Raw genomic sequence first — 21200 nt, forward strand, 5'->3', positions numbered from 1 at the left:
AATGAAGCATATTGTTAGTTTATAAATGCACTTCTGAGTACTCTGAGATTAAAAAAAAAAAAAAGCTGGCATTAGGGTCTATAATTCCTACATGTATCAGAACTCCAATGCAGTCCTTACCCTCTTTCTACTCTCTTACCTTCTGGTTCCTGAACCTGGATGAAGGGCCCTCCAACTCCTGGAATGGCTTCATAGTGCTTACCACATGGATATAGTTTTAGCTATGAAAATGCTACCATTAGACTAGATTTCCACAAAATTCAGAACACTGTGCTATTAAATTTTACTCATTCTAAAATTTAGAAAAATGAAGGTACTAACTTTCTGTTTAGTAACTACAGATGCTATGATTACCTAGAATACTTGTAGTAAAATCAATTATTTACTTTATTCAGCCAAAAACCACTAAAAATGCTAAAGAGTTGAATTTAAAATTACCGTTAAAGATATTTACTATATTCAGCCAAAAACCACTAAAAATGCTAAGGAGTTGAATTTAAAATTACCGTTAAAGATATTTTCCAAATAATAGTATTACCTAACAGGTGCTTTTATTTATAAATGGTTCTAATTATTCAAATGAATATGACTCTATTTTTCTGTATGGCAAGTTTTAGAAATGTTACCAATAAAAAAAACTACCTTCTATCTACTGATTTCTCTACCAACTGACCATCAGTAAAAATAAACTATTGGCAGCTAGAGCTATAGCTCAGTGGTACAGCAGTTGCCTAGCATGCACAAATCCCTAGGTTTGAATCCCTAGCAAATCAAACAACTCTTAGAAATGTGATAATTAGTACAATTAGGAACTTTTCTCTCATGAACATTATGAAATGGAGTTAGTTTACCCCCTCATCTCCTCTCTTCCTCCTTCCATTTTTTTTTTCTTTCCTTTTTCTTTCATTTTCTTTTCCTTTTTAATGCCAGAGATTGAACCCAGGGCCTTGCACATGCTGAATACACAATCTACCACTGAGTACTGTATGGAATGGAATTTAAAAAGCCAATGGGAGCCTAGGGAATTAAATCAACTAGAAAGAGACAGTCCTTTTGATTAAAGACAGTTCTTTTGATTAAATTTAACACTGATCTCTGTACTTAAGGACAATAATATTTTCTCCCATCAAGAGGAAACAAAATAGGTGGGTTTGACCCAACTATCATCAGGATGTCTATTCAAAAAAGCCACAGAAAATAGAGTATATTAGGCAAGGGCCAGGAATTATCACACAGAAGGTGTACATTTTATTTTTTTAAACAATTCTTAGGGATATCACTCAGGGTTGCCTTTTTCCTCTGTACTGAAATGAATGAACATACAATTCCAAGTGATTTAATTTGAACTGAAAAGTACAAACACTATCAATTTTCTGAAGCTGGTTATATCCAGTTAGGAAATCACACAAGGATAAGGAGTTACTGTTATCAAACAGACCAGGGGTTCCACCTGTCATGATTTCAGGGTATGGCTAAGAGACAAAACTTCTCATGTTAGATTTCATGGAGGTAGTGCTTGGTAACTGCTTTGTGTGGCTCCATTCTGAGATGAGTCAAGCTAGCCTGCCCAGAGGTCTATCTCCATATTGTTTACTACTTAAAAGAGAAACTTTTCATGTTTACAAAGCACAGTAGATCCAAAACTAGAATTGGAATCTTATGGCTGTCAAAAGTAAGCAATGAAGGAAAGCATAGCAAGAGAGAGGCAACAAGTAGATATAAATATATTTATTCTGGACTATCTGAATTAAGTCTCCAGGTTTCAACTGTGGTTTTAGGAAATGAGATCTATTTTACAACTTAAGAGCCTTTCAGAAGATTTTTTCACATTATTTAGTTCTTAGGATTGACAGAGAGAAAGTGAATAGCAAGGGATATGTGTCCGGGAATTGGAGATCAAGAAAATAGGGTACCTAGAAAAATATTTTACTGGACAGAGCACAATTAGCAATATTTTGTATATGAAATGACTTCAAGAAAAGTTATATTTATATCAAGTCCATATTCAATTTAAGATAATATAAGTACTATCCAGAGTATAACTTCCCTAGATGGAATGCTAACTGTCTCCTATAGACCTTTCTAAGGGGCAAATGAAGGCTGAGTTTCAAAGAGCAGACTCAAAGCTTTGGGAACCCAGCTATGTATTTTATAAGTTCAGGTTGTAGACATTCTGTGATCTTTAACAAATGAGTTAATTTCTTTGTAACACTTATTTCTCTTACTCTTGTACTATGGTCTCCTTTCATTTTAAATATCCCACATATGGCATCATTTCCTTGGTTGTAGAAAAAAAAGATGAATTTCCCACAATAATGTACTTGAAATCACACGAGTTTATTTTCTAGTGTCTTTACTCCCTCTACAGGCAGGAAACAGGAAGTACCAACCCTAATCCTGGGAGGTTTTTAAAGTAAGCCACAAACAAAACAAAATGACAACCAAAAAACCCCCCAAAAGTTAAATGCTATATTTGTCAAAGTGTTAACTAGTTGAAGCTTATGGGAAACAGTGACTCTCCTATTGTTAATTCCCCAATTGAGCCTATCTGTCTGTAACCTATGTATCATGATAAAGCTCAGCAAATATCGTGAAGCCTATTATGTGACAGTAATGGAACGTAATGTTTACATATGAGAAAACTATAATTGTGGTATCAGTAAGCTCAGCCTTATCTGGAAGTCTAGAAATAGCTAAGTCATCTGAGTAGTAGACAACAGGTCTAATATCAAGTTTGGTATTAAAAACTCATGGTACATAGGATAGTGCTTGTTTGTATTTTTAAATGGTACAACACAGTATTTTGGGAGGTACAGAAAATACAGATCATAGATGACAGGCAGAAAGATCAATTTTCATTTCCACTCAACTCAAAGAGTAAGAGATGAGTTAATAAATTTCATTTATTCTTTTTAATCTAGAGAATCCCAATGTTGGAGCATGTTACAATTATTTGGGAAGTTTTAAAGTAGTTATGCTTGGCCCCACCCCAGAAAATAAATCAGAGAAAAAAATCTTTCAAAGCATACCAAGCTATCAATGGTTTTGGGTTAAAACTATACAACTCTTAGTTATGACACCAAAAGCACAGGCAAAAACACATACGTGAATGCTATACTTCATAATAGAATGGTTATACCTGAGTTGAAAAACTAGGCTGAGATAATCTAGAAGGAAAAAAGGAAGGTCCAAAACACCAGAAAATAGATATTGAAAACCAATGCATAAAAGCTATCCCAGAAAAAGTAATGAGAACATAGTTGAGAAAATTAATGGAAATATATTTAAAAATTAGTCCTAGCTGAATTAAAGGTCTTGTCTGCTACATTAACTTTGGCTGGGCTACATTCAGAAATACTTAAAACTCTATTCTCAAGCGATGTTTCAGTCAAGGCAGATACTGTGTAGTTGAGCTGTGTAGTATTTGAAATGTAACACATTCCACTGTCCTCCTAAAGTCTAGAATGTTCTACTTGTGTCTAAGCACACCAGGAGCTATGCAGATGCAACAGACACAGATATAACTGCCAGGCACTTGCAGTTGCTAACAACAGTTAAACCAGGGACTTCTCATGAACAGCTCTGGGATAAGAAAACGTCCTGTCTTTTTCTGCTTATTCTTTGAAACACTTAAGTCAGAGGCCCATAGAAGGTCTTCAGTAATAGCTTACCTGGTCAACATCAGCGTTTCTTGGCAGAAAATAAACAATATTATTAGTAATCCTCTGAGAAAGCCTGAAAATTTCAAAGGTGGAAAGTAGTTAAAGAAAGAAAGCAAAAAAAAAGCAGTTTATTTCCAATCAAAAAGTGATGTTCTTTACTTATCATAACCTAAATATATTTTGCTATATAGTACAAGGCACAAATTTAATTTCTCTAATTCAGTGATGGCAAACCTATGACACATGTGCTGCAACAGGCTGTTTATATCATTGAAAGCTATAAAATGTTCACTATCATTGCATGGAACTTAAAAGAGAATTAAACATGAGATTTGTACTTCAGCAATATGGACACCCAGACAGGTCAGAGATCAGAAGTTAAATCTCTTTATTCAATTTCCCAGTGGTAGATAGCCAAGTCAGAAATACAAACTTTTTCTGTCATTTGCTAAGTGAGAAAATACAATAGGGAATAGGAAAGCCTAATAGCACCACCTTATAGTAAAGAACAAAGTCAAGATACTCAGTAAAATAGCTTAGTCAGTGTTAACTGAAGAAAAGTTATGGGAGAGTCACCCAATGATTCCAGAGATGGGTTTTGAGGAAATTCTCAAGTATGCAAACAGTGTATTCTACTCTTGTTTTATATTAGTACAATTAAACAGTATTCAAGGGACATATTATTTCACGTTTGCCATTATTTTTGGAGGTCAGCTACCACATAATTTTTACATATCTGTTTTGTGTGCTGGAATCTATCAAATTCTTTTTTGTTTGTTTTTTTGAGACAGGGTCTCACTATGTAGTTGAGATTGACCTGAAACTCACTATGTAGCCCAGGCTGGTAGAGAACTCACAGTGATCCTCCTGCCTCAGCCTCACGAGTGCTGAGATTACATGCATGCACCACCACACCCAGCTTGGAATCTATCAAATTCTATTAGCTAATATCACCCCTTTTCACCAACTTCTTACTCTTACGCATACATTCCCCTTCCTCCCCACAAGCACTGTTTGAGTAAACTCTCAGGAATTTCAAAGGATATCCATCAGGACACATCATTGTCTGAATGTCAAAGGTCTCTGCAGTGGCATAATCTGGTCCTCCCCAAGGTGGGCTGAGGAAGACAACATCAGCCTTTAAATCTGGAGCCAGCAGCAGGAAGTCTCCACAGATGAACTCTATCTTATCTGCTATCCCATAAACTTCTGCATTATTTCGAGCAAGATCAATTTTAACGGGGTCGATATCAATGGCAATCACTAAAAGTGGAAAAAGAAAAACTAAGTTAGTTGATACTTATTATTAGTTACATAGGAGAGTTTATTTTCTGTAAAAGAACCTTTTTTTTAGACTAAGAGACATTTGGCTACATATAACAGAGATTTTACTTAAATTTTCAGTGACCAAGAAACTCACTGAAACAACTGGTTTCAAAGTTTTCTCACTTAGCAGCTTCACCTAAATAAGTGGCAACAGCTGCCTTCAAGTAGCTGCAAGCCAACTATGAGCTCAGCTTTTGCTGTGCTATGCACAGTCCAAGCAACAAATGCTTACATGTAAAGCCCCATGCTAGCTTTCAAAAAGGACAAATTTTCATGAAATATGTCCATGCCTAAGTGAAGGGAAATTCAGTAACTTCTACAGAAAACCAAAACAAACACATTTTTAGAATTCAATATTGATTATGAATAAGACATGTAAAGACAACTGTTGATTATGTTTACTGAGACATTTTTAGGTAGAGGGAAGAAATATCATGTTTTCACTGATGGGCTTTCATTTAATCTTTTGTAATTTCATAATTAGCCATGCAAACATTAATTAGCTCACTCACATCTATAGTAAATTATTCCAGTGTGCCTATAAGTGCACAAGTGTGTGATGACAGTATCCTACACATGAAATGGCTAAATGTAATACGTATGCATGCAGCATGGTTTTCACGGAAATGTAGCTGTTTCCCAGAGATGCTAGTTTCAAAATGTGTTAACATTTCTGTTAACAGAAATAATATACTGAATCATTTAAGTAATGAACAGAAGCACCAGCTATTTTAAAACCAGGCATTTATAATGCTATTTTTCTACTGTAAATAAACTAGTATTCACATTTATGTGAAAGGATTCTTTTCAGCTGCTCAATCTACTTTCCTGTACAGTTCAGATACAGATGAAGAAATATGCTGACAATACTAAAAGTTCAAAAGAAAAAGTCACTTTCAATGTCACACCTGCTCAGGTTTTCCTATTTTCTTCTATAATTCTTTTGGAGGCAGATTTTGTTTTTAGATGTAACAGCATGTAAGTACGTGTGTGTGTGTGTGTGTGTGTGTGTGTGTGTGTGTGTGTGTATTAAGTATATCTAGATAGCCCCCCAAAGCCTCATGTGCTAAAAGGTGGGGCTTTGCGAATGTGATTGGATTATAAGGGCTTTTATGACTGGCTGTTAGGAAGCGGAGTCTGGTTGGAGTAGGTCAGGGGGTGTGACTTGGTAGGGTCTCTCTCCATCCGTAGATCCTCCCTTTGCTCTGCTTCCCTGTGAGCAACTTCTTGGCCATGTGCCTCTATCCTGCTCTTGTGCCAGAATACTATGGCCTGAAACCTCTGTAAGCTGTGAGCTAAAAATAAACCTTTCTTTCTTTAAGCTGTGGGTGTCAGGTATTATGTCTCAGTGATAAGAAAAGTGACCAAGACAGCACTTTATTACATAAATGACATGCTAACCAATATTTGATGATACTATATAGACCTATGTTGTTCAAAAATGGTAGCCACTAGCCACATGTGACTATTACCTTTAAGTTCATTAAAATAAACTAATATTAAAGAGAATTTAGATCCTCATCCACACTGTTACATTTCAAATGCTCATGATCCACTTGTGCCTAGTGGCTACCATAACAGATAACATAGGCAAAGAACATTTCCATTATCATGGAAAGCTCTACTCAGAAGTACTAATGCTGAACTACTGTAATACACTGAAAGATGAAAAAAATCCTTAACAGCAAAATACAAAGTCTGTGATTTCTATAGTCATTGACAGCAGCTGAACAGAAACAAATTTTGACACAAAGGGATGTCAATAATATATAAAAGCCACTTTCTCGTGTATATGTATGAACATATGCATATATTATGGTAGGGAATTCAAAACAACTAAGTGTGATAAGTATGCATGTATACACATACATACAAGATCAATTACTCTTTAATTGTTGTGAATTCCTTGCTATAATGTGGTCAGCTCAATGACTGCAGAGGGATTTTAGGAAGAAGATCTATAACTAGTGTTCATAGAATACTACTAGCAACCACTGGATCATATGCTGGAAGATTACCATGCTTCTAATATCACAGAAGTCAGGTCGTGATAGCACTGGGAAGGCCCAGTGTTCACAATCTACCTTGTTTTCTTCTCAGAGGCTGGCAGCCTGTACAGGTGAGAGACTATATGCTACTTGGGCTGTGAAGGGAGCTGGCCTATGAGGATATAAAAGAAGTAGTCTCCTTTAGCTTGGGACCTACACTAGATATTTTCCTTTACAAATGGATACTAAGCTATTGAAGGCCCTGCCAACAGATTTCTACATAGTGAAGTACAAATGCATGATCGTTAATTTGTATGTATGTATGTACGTATTATTTCCCAATTGGTTTTATATTTCAAGAAAATTTCCAGATCTATTTGCTACCATATTAAGGGGCATATATTTTAACCACTGTGTTATGATACAAAGCTAAAGCAAAGCTAAATTTACAACTTGAGGAAAAAATGTACATTTTCCGGCAATGTATATTTGATTTCAGTGCATAAGAATGGCTTATCTGGCCAAACTGGAGAAGAAATTTGAGAATACATAATTCAGGGGGAGCAAGAATATTATTTTTCTGGTGAATGAGAAAACAGCTTTTATCAGGCTGTTAGAAGACTATATAAAGTTAACAAATATCACACCTGGAATACAAGAGTAATTAAATAGTAGCCACACTTTATTAGCATTGGTCTTAAAATCAATGCTAAGATTTACTTCATTTTCTAACTTCCATAAAATGATTTTCAGAATCATATTATGCTTTCCTAGTTAACATTAATACTTTACATAAATTAGTGAGATTCTGCTAAATAGGTATGATCACTAATTGATATGTATACTGTGAAGATACTGAAAAAAAGTATCCAGAATATGAATCAACAATGGATATCTTTAAAAATGACAAAATATAGTTAGAAAAAAATGTGTAAAAACCCTGGCTTCAAAACTCAGGTATATACTTTTGATAGAATGTTCCACTTCTTTAAAGCCATTTTTTCCCTGGGAAAAAGCACACTACCTATAGGACAAAGTAAATACAAGTAGATACAAGTAATAGAGGTTTTCTTTCTCCTAATTCCAAGGTCAAACAAGCATGAGGATGATATAATACTTATTATTAAAGGATTTTTAGATTCTTAGTATACTGCATGAAGGAAAGTATCACAGGGTTACTTCAAATCAATACCTCTTTTAAATAAAGGTTAAATGGTGGGTAAAGTCATAATGATAGCAACCAAGTGGCAATTCCCTGTTCAGCATTCTTTTCTTCTAAAGATTAATTTTAGTATTTTTAGCTTTATGATCTTGGCTCCAACAGTTAGATGTATCTACATAATCTTATACAAGTTCTACCATCTCTTAATGTCTCAACTTATCTATGAAATGCAGATGGTAAAAGACAAATTTCATAAGACTGTTGACTAAATATATTAAATACATTAATACATATTAAGTACTTATACCAGTACATGATACAAAGTTTATAACTAATATATATAAGCTACTCTTTTAAACATTTGGTGTGAAATTATTAATTATATAACCTCAGCAAGACAGACTGAAATAAAATTAAACATTTACTGAATAAACTGGAAATAAAAGTTTTCTTCTATTGATAGCTAATTACCTCTTTTTCCTGTTAAGGCAAACTGAATGGTATTTCCTCCAACTCCACAGAATGCATCCACTACAGTGTCACACTTGAAGCACTGACTGACACGACCAGCAATGTGTTCAGCAATCTTTTCAGGTGTAACTGAAAACCAGCCCTCTGCAAAGGAAGAACATTTGTTAGGAGGTTCAATTCCAAGAAACCAAGTCACACATGTTAAAGCATACATGTCTACATTATTATATACTTCCAAAAAGCTTAGTTTTCCCTTTCTAAAAGTTACTAATTACCTAGTTTTAAAGAAAAGTTCTCATTCTCATTCCTAACTTCTATATAAGTAAGCACTCCAATTTTTAACCTGATTCTGCATGAACTATCGATTTTCTGTTTGAGACTAACCACTGCTTATCTATTATGGAAAATGGAAAGTCAGCCTTCCTTTCTTTTTTTGGTACCTGGGATCGAATTCAGGACCTTGTGCTTGCAAGGCAGGCAGTCAAACCACTGAACTAAATCCCTGGCCCTGAAAGTCAGCTTTTCTAATTAGGTAGCTCCCTAGGCTCTCTCAAGTTCCCCAATTATTTCACTCCTAATGGAGAAACAATGACCTAGATTTGTAATGGACACATTGGAAAAAATCTGCATGTTTTTAGGGGCCAGAAAAAGCAAGGAGCTGACAGCAAATAGCTGCAGAACTGCAGAAGTAGAGTAGCAGAACCCTCACCATTATCAGAAACTATGTCCTATGACAACTCCGGAGGAAAGAGAATATTGCTTTCCTTGCCCAATAGAAAAAAATTAGCATTTTTCTTGAAAGACATTTCTCTGAACAAGATGTGTGCCAATTTCCTTTTCCTACCCTTACTAAAATTTTAAAAGTCTCTTTATTACTGGAAGAATTAACAGTATTAACTCACTATATAGAATTCCAAGTTTTTCCTGTCTTATTTCTTCTAATAAACTCCTACATATTTCCCTCAATATACAACAGTTTGCAAATTATAATAAGAGGTGCAGAGAATCCCTGAGATTTCACCAAGATTCAAATCTCCCTGGTACCCACAGTATGAAAATGAGCACCAGTAAGACTGGATTAAGTAAGATGTTCAAGATCAAAGAAGAAAAGCACAAGAAAAACCTCAAACTTTCCAGTTCATATTAAATTATAATTTTCTGCATTAGGTATTTGTTCACCAGATTGTTTTTTAATAATTTATCAATTATTTTTGCAATGTATCTTAAAATGCTACAAATACAGATTAAATCTGTCATAAGTTTTAGAAATGCATATATACCCAAACTGAGAGATATTCTACAAAATAACTAGCTATCATTCCTTTGAAAAATGTCATAGTAGCACTGGGGGCAGAGCTCAGTGGTGGAGCACTTCACTTGGCAAAGATGAAGTCCTAGGACTCCAGCACTGCAAACAACAACAAAAACAACCCCCTAAAATCAATCAATCCATTGATCCAGATTAAAGAAAACTAAAGAAACATGAAAATTAAATGCAACACATGACCCTATACTGAAAGAAAAAGATCCTTTAAAGGCATGAAGGGAGCAGGGTGTCTGTAACCTCAGCACTTGGGAGGGTGAGCCAGGAAGATCACCATTTGAGACCTGGTCTCAAATATCCAAAATAAATAAAGCAAAAAAGAATGAACAAATGAACGGACATGATAGGACAACTGCTGACATGAGGGTTTGGACTGCTGAAATAACTTTTGTTACATAAAAGTATTCTTGCTCATAGCAAATATATGCTAAAGTAGTGAGAAGTAGTGGCATGATGTGAGCACAGAGAATGATAAAGTAAATGTAAAATTTTGAAAATAGATAAATTTTGTATAGGATATGAAAATTCTTGCAACTTTTCTGTAAATTTGAAGTGGGTTCAAAATAAAATTAAGAAATACACACACACCTTACCTCTATCTAACTTAATCCCCTCATCGAAACGGGAGAAGAGTCTGTATCTCTGGGCCCAGTATTTAATCAGCTCAGGAACAGCAGCTATCTCAGGAGGAATGCTATTTACCTTTCTGTTTTTATTTTTCTTCTTCTTCTTTTTAATTTCAGCTAAAATAAAAAACAAAGGATACAGATGCTCACTATTAAAAAAGAAAATTATGGAGAACTCTGTCTAAAAGTGCAGCAATATCAAATAATTACAATTGTAAACTATATTCCAGAACACATATGTAACAATACATCTAGAGACACAGGAGGGAATGATAAAAACTCCAATGGCTTTATATCTCTGCCTCCATTTTGCTACTTATTGACTTTGAAACTGGAAAAGTGACCCATCCTCTGAAAGCACCAATTCTTTATTCCTACAAAATGAATTAATTAGTAAACTGCATTTTACTAATTTCATTTACAGTACTGACAAAGACAGAGCTGAGTATCCCTAATTTTAAATTCCAAAATTCTTCAAATCTGAAAAACTTGAGCTTTGACATGACACTACAAATGGAAAATCCACACCTGACTTTATCTGACTAGTTGGTAGCCAAAACTCAGGTGCACTAAAAATATAGTATAAAAATTACCCTCAGGTTATGTGTTCAGAGTGCATATGAAACACAAATAAATTTTTTGTTAGGATTTCAGCTCTACCCTCAAGATACTTTGTTATATATATGCAAATATTCCAAAATCTGAAATACTTTTGGTCCAGATAAGGGATACTCAAATCACGTATAGAATTTGCTTCTGTTGGCCACAATATGATTTAATTGGTAAATTTTGAAATGTAAATGTTTCTCACTTCCTTAAAATAGAACCTTACAAGGACTAATTAAGCTCAAGCCCTGGCCATATTAACATATACACAAAAGGGCTGTAATTTTTATGTCTTGCTGCTGGGTGGCTCTGATTTGACTTTGCTATTTCCCCCATGAACCACCACTGGTATATGCATGACTGTTCCATCGGGTAGCTTGTACCAATTCTTAAGAGTTCTTTGATTACAATAATGCAAAGAAAGGCACTGATTTAGTAGGTCAGCTGTCACCATATTATAGTGTCTTAAGGAAAACATTAAAATGGTATAAGATAATTGTAATACAGCTGACTTGTGGTATAGCAGTTATAAATGCATATTATATAGACCAACAGTGGGGTACCTGTAGGATTTCCATGTTAAAATCTGGATAATTAATTACTGATAGACTTCACAAGTATAAATTTTTAATTTAATAAATTTGTTATTATAGTAATTTTAAATATCAATATTAAGGAATTATTCAAATTCAGGGAATAATTAGATTGAGTTTACCTATAGACTTTTTATGAATATTTTTACTAAAAAGACCAATAAAAGTTATTCGATCTATTTGGACCACCGGTGGTTCAAGCTGCCAGATGGGACAGTCATACATATACCACTGGCAGTTCAAGCTGGTGGGAATATGTTAGTCTTACAAAACATAAGGTATCTGAAAACTTGAAACATAGGTCTCTAGCTCCATTCCACAGAAAAAAGATCTCACTCATTCACAGACTAAATGAAATCCTTTTCTTAGACAAATGGCTATTAGTTTGATAATTTGGCTTCAGTTTCAAGCTGATTCAGCAACATAGAAAAATGAGAGTTCTCTCACAGTAAAGCATAAAAACAAGGTATCATAGTTGATGAATAAAGCTCTATTACATGTATCAGTATACACAGTCCTCAAGGATAGGACTATGCCTTAATACAGTTACTAGATCACTGCAAACAGTAAAAACTGCCCACAGAAAATTGTAGTGTTTTTCAACAGATGGTAATTTTGGGTGACAAAGACAATTCTTTGTTGTACAAGACTATCTTGTACAGGATCTAATGTTAACTAACCCAAGTACTAACTGTCAGAATTCCTTAGATTATTTTGACAATCAACACTGTCCAAATAAGAATTACTAGCATTATGGTAACTGTTGCTTATGGAAGTACGGGACTTAGGAATCAGAGAACTTGGTAGTGAGTTGTAGTTATGCTACTTTTTTTTGGCCACACTTTTAATTTCCTGAGCTATTTTCTGCATTTATAGAATGGAGAATAAATCACCTACCTATTAAGCTATCCCACAGATTAAAGATGAGTAAGGTACCAGAAAACATTTCAGAAATGTGCCAACTGTCATACACATGAACATCAGTTGTTATAATACTGATTAAAAAGAAACGAACAAAAAAAAACACCTACCTGAAGTATGGTGTTAAGAAAAGCAAAGAGACATGTGGTATGAAGATCATAGGTACATATTCACATCCACAGAAAGGAAAAAAAAAATCAAGACTCAAAATTGAGATATTTTCTTCACTACCATATTAAGAAATGAAGGATCATAATAGGTGTAGTCGTTTCATAAAGACAAGCCTGAAACAGCTCATCAATAACCTGAATACCATAGTAAATGAAAATGTTTAAAAAAAGCAATTCTCTGTTCCAATGAATACAATAAATACAATTATTATTTTGAATTATAAAGGGAGTTTTGTATAAAAATTCAAATAGTACAAAAGGACATGAAACAAAATTGTTAGTTTTACATTCATTAGTGCCAACTACTGTGAATACTTTAAGTCAATGTACCAAGAAAACAAACGAATCAAACTACCACCATCAACAACAAAAAACATGAAGTATCCAAAAAAACAAAACCTGTGCTACACCAAATTTCAAAAACAGGCTACCTTCAGCCCATGGGAAGAGAACAGCAGCAGAACCCAAGCTCTGTGGTCAGTTCTCAAACGCAGTCTTTTCACGCGTTTCCCTTCTGTATTGTGCTTTCCTGAGTTCAGAGTAGAGTGCTGGGGGTGGCGAGTTATAGCTAACGAACACACACTTACCATGTCTTCTCCTCACTTTAAATAAAACAGCCATGAATCCTAAGGTACAGGTGATTCAAAAGTGAGAACTAAGAAAATACAAATGAAAGAGAAAATATACTTAATGAAATCCACTAAAGCTGAAGCAATTTAATCTTACCTTTAGTGTCTACCTGGGGAAAGTCTGGTGTTTCCTGAGCAACACAATTCTTCTCTGGAATAGCTGCTATCGGGCTGTGTTGTTCATTCTTTTCTGTTTCAGGTTCACTGGCTGAAGAGATGGCCTGACACTTTTCAGGTTCTAGACTTCTAGTTACCATTAGGTCATCAGCTTTTTTAACAGACATGTCTAATTTCTCTGAATCACTGCTGGTGCAACTGTCTTGTATATTGTCATGAGAAAATGACTCCTGTGATGCTTCCTCATCCACTGGTTCATTAATCCATTTTAGAAATTTTTCTACCTGAAATTTTAAGACGACATCATGATCATGAATTCACTTTAAACTATAAAGAATCTATCCCATCTTCTACCACTTGTGACTAGACCTACAAGCTGTCATAATTACTAGTTCTGATAAGTATACTGCATCACACAAGCTAATAAGTAATTCTGGGCTAATTAGAATTTATCTGGGCATCCTATGACCTTATTAAAGAATTTTCCAAAAAGAAAATGTTAGATTAAATACTTCCTGCTATAAATTAACATTAAGAGATAAAGCCTAACTATGCTAGTAACTTTCCATAAAACCTCCAACAATATAACTGTTCTGTGATATTATCATTACAAATGATATCTACTATCACTGAATAACAATATCTACTTATTATTAAGTCATTAATTTCAGTTTTTCAATTTACATAAGCTTTCTGCAATAGTCTATGTTAAATGCTACATGGTATCGAGGATGAACTCTAAAAGATTTAGTGTCAGTTTGTCTTTACAAGTAAGAGTAGTGCTATCTGGGAAAGAAGGAATACTGCCTTTTAATAAAATAGCAGAGCCTAAGATGAGTCCCAAAAAGTAGGTAAGTTTATTGGTTGAAATGTCAACAAGGCCCAATTTCAGATGATAAGACCTCCTTGTGTCTTCTATAACAAGAACATTCTTTATACCAGGTCTTCATCACCTTCTAAAGAGTAAGTAAATTAGAACAAGAGTGGCAGACACATGACAGGTAACAACGTAGAACAGTGATGGTGAACTTTTTAGAGCTGAGTGTCCAAACTACAATCCAAAATCCATGTTATTTACCACAATGTGTCAATGTTGCAATTAAACTTGAATACTGAGGCTTTAGCTTAGAAAAAATAACTCATACACTAACATTTTTTATCTTAAAAGAAAATAAAACACATGCCACAGTTCATCATCACTGACCTAGAACGGTGCTCTGAGGGAAACTCAGATTTACTGAGGGAACTGACTCATGTTTCACACTCTTGTAAGGTTCATATATCTTATCAGAGCTCCAGGGACACAACAGCCAAGTTTCTTATTTTCCTTAGCAGCTATGCTTCTGCTCTCACCAAGAAATGAATGTATGGGGGCTACTGTATGGAAAACATTAAGAAAAGTTCTACAGGAATGGACTAGAAAGTCAGATACAACTAGGGTCGTTAAATGTTCATTAAAATATAACCAGCAACTGGCCAACCTGAAATATAATTAAAAAACAAAACCAGCTATAACTTTTAGCAAGTTTTATAATTATGATGAAGTAAAGCAGGATAATGTATCCTAGGGTAAAACAAAGTCATCTCATAGTCTGAGATTAGCTTTCTTGCCTTATAGAGTGTTGGTAGTAAGACTGATACCAAGGTTCTACTCATTAAAGGTGCTTTTTTAAAAATAAAAAGTTTTTAAAATTTACTTTAAATTTATTTATTAGGCCATGTGTGTAATACATAATGTTTATATTCCTTGTGGGGAGTTGGTACATGTACATAATTCCCTTTTCATCCACTTCCCTTAACTCCTTTCCCTCTCCAGCCATCTCTTGATCCTTTTCCCTTTTTTTTTCCTTAAGGTACTTTTTATCCTACAAGATAGAATAACTCATCAATTCAAGCAATGTTCTAATTACTCTGGTTTCCCAACTATTTGGATGGGAGGTATGGCAAACATAGGGGATATGAATATTTCAGATTACAATGTGAATCAATAAACTAGCCTTATATTTCATGCTACTGTATTTCATGGATGAGACTTATTTCAAAGTATGATCTATTACCAATGGATAAGCTCACAATTAAGGTTTATACTAAAAGATACATCAAAATTTGGATTATCAGGATACTACTTAGCCTGAAACAGATGAGAAATTCTCCTTGTGCTTGCCTGTTGTTACACAGGAAGGGCAATGTGACTTACTTAGCTTCCTAGACATCACTGCTCTATAGCTTTCAAACACTCCCTTTACATATCGCCTCATTGTTTTTCAAAATCTAGTTTACACAATATATGCCCTCAGGAAGCAAGTGGAAAAAGATTTTAGGCACCCTTAAATGTTGTAGAAACAAGCTTCCCATTTGAATAAAACAATTTTAAACAGTCATGCCCACAAAATACAATCTTTTTATAGTAGTATAAAACAAAATTGATACGTACTTTACTCAGAGCCTTGCTCTTCTTGAAAACTGTTTTTTCTGATTTTTCAGTAAAGACAATATGTTTGTTTTTCATCTTTATTTGTCTACGCATGTCCAGATATTTTGACTTGCGTTTTATATTCTTCTCTAGATACCTGATCTGGCGATGACTGAAATGTTGAATTCCACCGTATCTGTGACCAGATCAAAAGTGATTCATACTTTAAATTCTAGAAATGTTTTCTAATGGGAAAAGAGAGGAAAGCTAACAATTTTCACTAGTTCTTTGCTATTAGTAGCCACCATTTCAACTTTTTTAACTATGAAAATGTTCGAATATAAATTGCAGAAGTTTCTAGTTTGACTTTTTATGTTGATTTTAAAGCAAATATGAAACACCAAAGCTAGAAATAACAGCATATCTAATGCTCAGAAGTAAAAATTATATAGAGCACTGTAATAAACAAACAAACTAAAACAAAAACAAAAACAATCCCGTTGCTAGGAAAACTTTTCTTAAGAGCCAAAGCTTTTATCAGGATATGCTTAAAAAGACTGGTTATTAAATTCTTTTTTTTTTTTTTTTTTTTTTTTTTTTTGGTACCAGGGATCAAACTTGGGTCCTCGTGCTTGCCAGGCCGGTGGAACCACTGAGCTAAATCCCCAGCCCCTGGTCATTAAATTCTTAACCTAGATTAATGTGAACTTATACGAGACACAAACCCTGGCTCATAAAGTTATAAAAGCATATCTAATCTCATTATCCAATTTTTTTCCAGTCCTACAATGTATCTATCTGCTATGAAAGCATTCTTTGACTATATTAAGATTTACTTAACTCCTTCTAGCTATATTAGAAACTTATATTAAAAAGTAATCATCCTTCTAAGTAAAATTGAATGCTCTAATTAGGACAAAGTTAACCAGTTGAAAAAATATATCTATGAAGGTATACTACCAAAAGCTACACAATTATTTCTCAAATAAGATTACATATGCATAGCAATAAACTGTTCCAAGAATTAAAAAACTTTTTATATTGCTAAACTTTATAATTTTTAGCTGTAAATAATTACATGAAATACAAATGCCTTGAAGTACTTAAAGGAGACAACTTCTCAAACTATTTATAGTATTTTAATTATTAGCACATATAGTACTTTCGAACAAATTGAGGTCAATTTATACATCAATAGTGAGACATTTCCCATGCCCTCTTCCTTAGGACTTTATAATGTGTAGGTTCTATTTAAATTTCATAACACATAAAATAGGTAAGCATATAAAATAGGTTAAGATGAAAATATACAAGACTAGTAATGGTTTAGATCACTGGTGTAAAATGACATAAATAGTATACCTTCAGTCAGGTGAGGTGTGTACACCTGTATTCCCCATGCTTGGGAGGCTGGGGCAGGAGGAGTGAAAGTTTCAGGCCAGCCTGGGCTACATAGGGAGAACTTCTCTAAAAAAACCAATCAAATCAACCAACCTAAAAGTATACTTTCAATCTTCCTGTCAAAGGAGACATCGCCAGTTGTTCTTATATAATTACCTATACCTTCACATTTCTTTCATATTTAATGCGTATTTCTTTATATTTAATTCATGGGCACTTAACTCCGGAAGAAACTTAGGTGTCTATACAAAAATGTACACAGCAATTTTATTTGTTAATAGCAAAATATAAGAAACATTCCAAATACCCGTCAATAGGTAGATGGTTGGACAAACTTTTGTATATCCACACAATGGGGTACTCCTAGGGAATAAAAAGGAAAAAATGATAGATGTATGCAATAACCTGGAAGTACCGCAAAGGCACAATGCTTAGAGAAAAGTAAATTGCCAAGTATGTATAGTATGATCCCATTTCTGTGTTTATGAAAAGGGAAGTAATGCATGCATACACTAGTAAATTTGGAAGGATATATGCCAAACTCTAAAAATTGCCTACCTATGGGAATGATTTGAAAGATTTTCACTTTTTATGTTTTGAGTTTTACTACTTTGATAATATAAAGGAAAGATTTCCTACAGATTTGAACTTTTCAAGCCATGTTTGTTATGGTCTTTAGATGTACACCCAGGTTGATATAACTAGGTGAAAATCAAGCTTGAAAGACACAAAACTGGATTTAAAATACACTTTTGGGTATATGATGTGATCTCGACCAAGTCAAAACCTTTGTGAGCTGCAGGTGCTTTATCTATAAAATGGAATAGCAGATAGTTATAAAGTGCAACTGAATTAATACAGTGAACACATCAAATGTATAATGATATCTGAACTACAAGTCTTTTTTTTTAAGTACTGGGGATCGAACTTGGCACCTTGCTCTTGCAAGGCAGGCGTCAGAACCACTGAGCTAAATTCCTGGCCCTACAATTCTTATTAACAAGAGAAGTCAGTGTCTTATTTGCTAACACTGAAATGTTATCAAATACAATATCATTTATTACCTAATGAATACCCAAGCGGTTAAAATTTTTAAAAGAGAGCAACTTTTATGAATAATTACTTTTGTCCTGAGCCATGCTTGAATCCTAGAAGGGAACCATTGTCATCAAGGTTTGAATCCACATTTTCATCGATGTCCAGTTCATGGCTAAATAAATTTAGAAAAGTGCACAGTGATAAGCCATTACCTACAAAGCCCACCAATTCAGGCAAATATCAATAAGCAACTACAGTTCACAAATCTAGGGAGCCAGGAGAAAAAGTACTTTAACAGGATTTTCCAAATGACTTGAAGTACCTAGCAGTGTTTGGAATACAGTATTATTTTTACACCACGTCAAGTGATTATCTCTACCCTGAACATGGTACATATACAGACTGCCCCATTTTCCTTTGGAAAAAACAGGTAAAGCTGCAGCCTGAAATCAATATAGTGATCTCTCTAGAGGTTCTTCCTAAAAACAAACAAGGAAACATGAGAAGTATCAGTCTAACTAAAACATATTTTTTAAAAGAAAACAATGACTTTATGAAGAATAAGGTTGGGATTGATACACAGGATATTATATAATCCAGGAGAATCTGCTTACTGGGTATCTTTTAGAAACTGAGCATCTTGTATATAAAAATAGCCCCATGTATATAAAAATGGTGATAATCTTTACAAAGTTGACCTTGCAATTAAATTAAGCTCACTGTATATTTTAAGGAGTACCTACGGGGTTGTAGGAACTGAATATGGTTTCAGCCTGTAGCAACTTGTAGGAACTAATTAGAGAATTAATAAGTAATGTCTATCACGTAAAGGGAATACAAGAGGCATGCTTTCTATACTAAAATACTAGAACTATAGAACTTGCTTACTATTTTTCTCGAAGATGTATGGACCAAAAAAACTTATGTAGATAACCTCTTATCTTATCAGAGAAAAAAGATTTCTGGCCGAGCTTCAAATGTTGTAATGATTCTTCCTTTCCTTGTATTCTAAAGCACTCTCATTTGAGCACATTCTACATTACAACTTTCATGTGTATAGGTAGGAAACAGAAAAAATTCTGCCTGGGGAAGTGTTTATCAGCCATTGTTATATAGTAAACGAACAAGGTACTTATCTTTGCTTCAGTGATAAAAATATGTGATAATATATACCCAAACTTTTGAGAAAAAAATCAGAACTCTAGTGGGGAATATGTAATTACTAGCTAAGTGTTATAATCCACTGATCGCTACTAAGGGTCAGACATATCGCATACTAGCTCCATTCTATCCAGTGATCTCATAGAAAAACAGGCATCAATCCCATTTTAGGAGTTGGGATTTGACAATGGGTCCAAAAGTTCAGGGTCTTACCAGTAGATCTTGTCACTCTTATAGTATTAGCAGAGTTGTACATAAAACAAGCATTTAATTAGCACTCACTTAAGGACACAAATGCATAAGCTAATACATTTCTAAGACAGAGTATCGTACAACTTACCTCCTCTTGAGCTTCGCAGGCTTATCCTCAGGTGGATCTTCTTCACTCTCATCTCCATCAGTCTGGCTGGTGTGTGGTTTACCTTTACGTGTGTTTGCTCCCAAAGACTCCTGTGACTCTAAAAAGGCATAGATGTTGCGATGGACTTTCCCTTAGCTTCTCTGCCACTTACAAACACAATCAAAATATTTCAGGGCGGGGGATTTAGTTCAGTAGTTCTGCTGCCTGCCCCGCAAGTACAAGGTCCTGAATTTGATCCCCGATACAAAAAAACAAAAACAAAAACAAAAACACCTAAACGAACAAAATCATTTCAGTGCCTTTCCTGCAATGAACTGTCTGCGTATCAAGCAAAATGCCAGGCTACATCTACTTGTGTTTCTACATGCAGAGTTTGAGAAAAGAAAAAGAAAAAAGCAGGTATGTCTTTATAATGTCTAAAAGTTTCTTCACTCTACATAGTCATGACGCATGATGAAGTTTTGGTCAACAATGAATTGCATATTTGCATATTCAACAGTGGTCTCAGAAGATTTTTATCGCCTAGGAATGTCTAAACTGTTTTAGTTTAAGTACACTCCAATGCTTGCACAGCAATGAAGTCTAATGATGTATTCCTTAGATTGTAAAGCCATCAATAAGCCACAAAGGATTGTACTTTAAAAAGGAAACTAAAACTACTCCTGAACTATCCAGATATACACAAATCAGGCTACAAAATTACTTTTACAATAGCTGTTAGCAATTGTATTCTCAAGAATTTTAATCTAAATGACTCTGATTAGAGATAGCATGATCACACTGATTAAAAATAACTTCTTTACAAAGATTTGTGCTTTAATATAATCTTAATAGTGGAAGTAACCAAGATAAGAGTTACCTTTAAAAAAAAAGTTTCAACTGTGGTAACTCCAAATGAGACATATGTCTGTCTCTGTCCTGTATTTTTCAGAATGAAGAGTGGATAAATGAGACTGAAAGGGAGAAAGGTGCTTGCAGGGTGGACAACAGGAAACTCTCACAGAGGACAGACTCAGGAGACTATCAACTACAAATGGTAGACACCATGTGCACATAAAATGTGAAACACAATTTACATTTGGATCTTAGTGGAGGAGCTAAAATAAATCAAAACCTAAAATCCTCAAATTGATCCAGATAGCAGACACACTGGAGCGACTCAATGAAAAGGTCAGCTTATACACTTAACTAAGACACTGCCAACAGATTAGACTGTGAAAAGGTTTACTGT

General features: G+C 34.4%; 1 protein-coding gene across 1 annotated transcript in view; it reads right to left on the bottom strand.

The window, feature by feature from the left end:
* Tgs1 (trimethylguanosine synthase 1) overlaps positions 1 to 21200 on the bottom strand; it is a 34747-nt gene that overhangs the window by 3371 nt on the left and 10176 nt on the right. Inside the window, exons 5-12 of the mRNA XM_033760728.1 lie at positions 19949 to 20066; positions 18533 to 18619; positions 16030 to 16204; positions 13576 to 13879; positions 10527 to 10676; positions 8610 to 8753; positions 4709 to 4925; positions 3672 to 3750 (exon numbers count right to left, since the gene is read on the bottom strand). Coding sequence (XP_033616619.1) covers positions 3672 to 3750; positions 4709 to 4925; positions 8610 to 8753; positions 10527 to 10676; positions 13576 to 13879; positions 16030 to 16204; positions 18533 to 18619; positions 19949 to 20066 — 1274 coding nt within the window. The remainder of the gene's footprint in view (positions 1 to 3671; positions 3751 to 4708; positions 4926 to 8609; positions 8754 to 10526; positions 10677 to 13575; positions 13880 to 16029; positions 16205 to 18532; positions 18620 to 19948; positions 20067 to 21200) is intronic.

This window comes from Fukomys damarensis, unplaced genomic scaffold, assembly GCF_012274545.1.
Source record: "Fukomys damarensis isolate Sample0158 unplaced genomic scaffold, DMR_v1.0_HiC HiC_scaffold_5, whole genome shotgun sequence".
Taxonomy (NCBI): domain Eukaryota; kingdom Metazoa; phylum Chordata; class Mammalia; order Rodentia; family Bathyergidae; genus Fukomys; species Fukomys damarensis.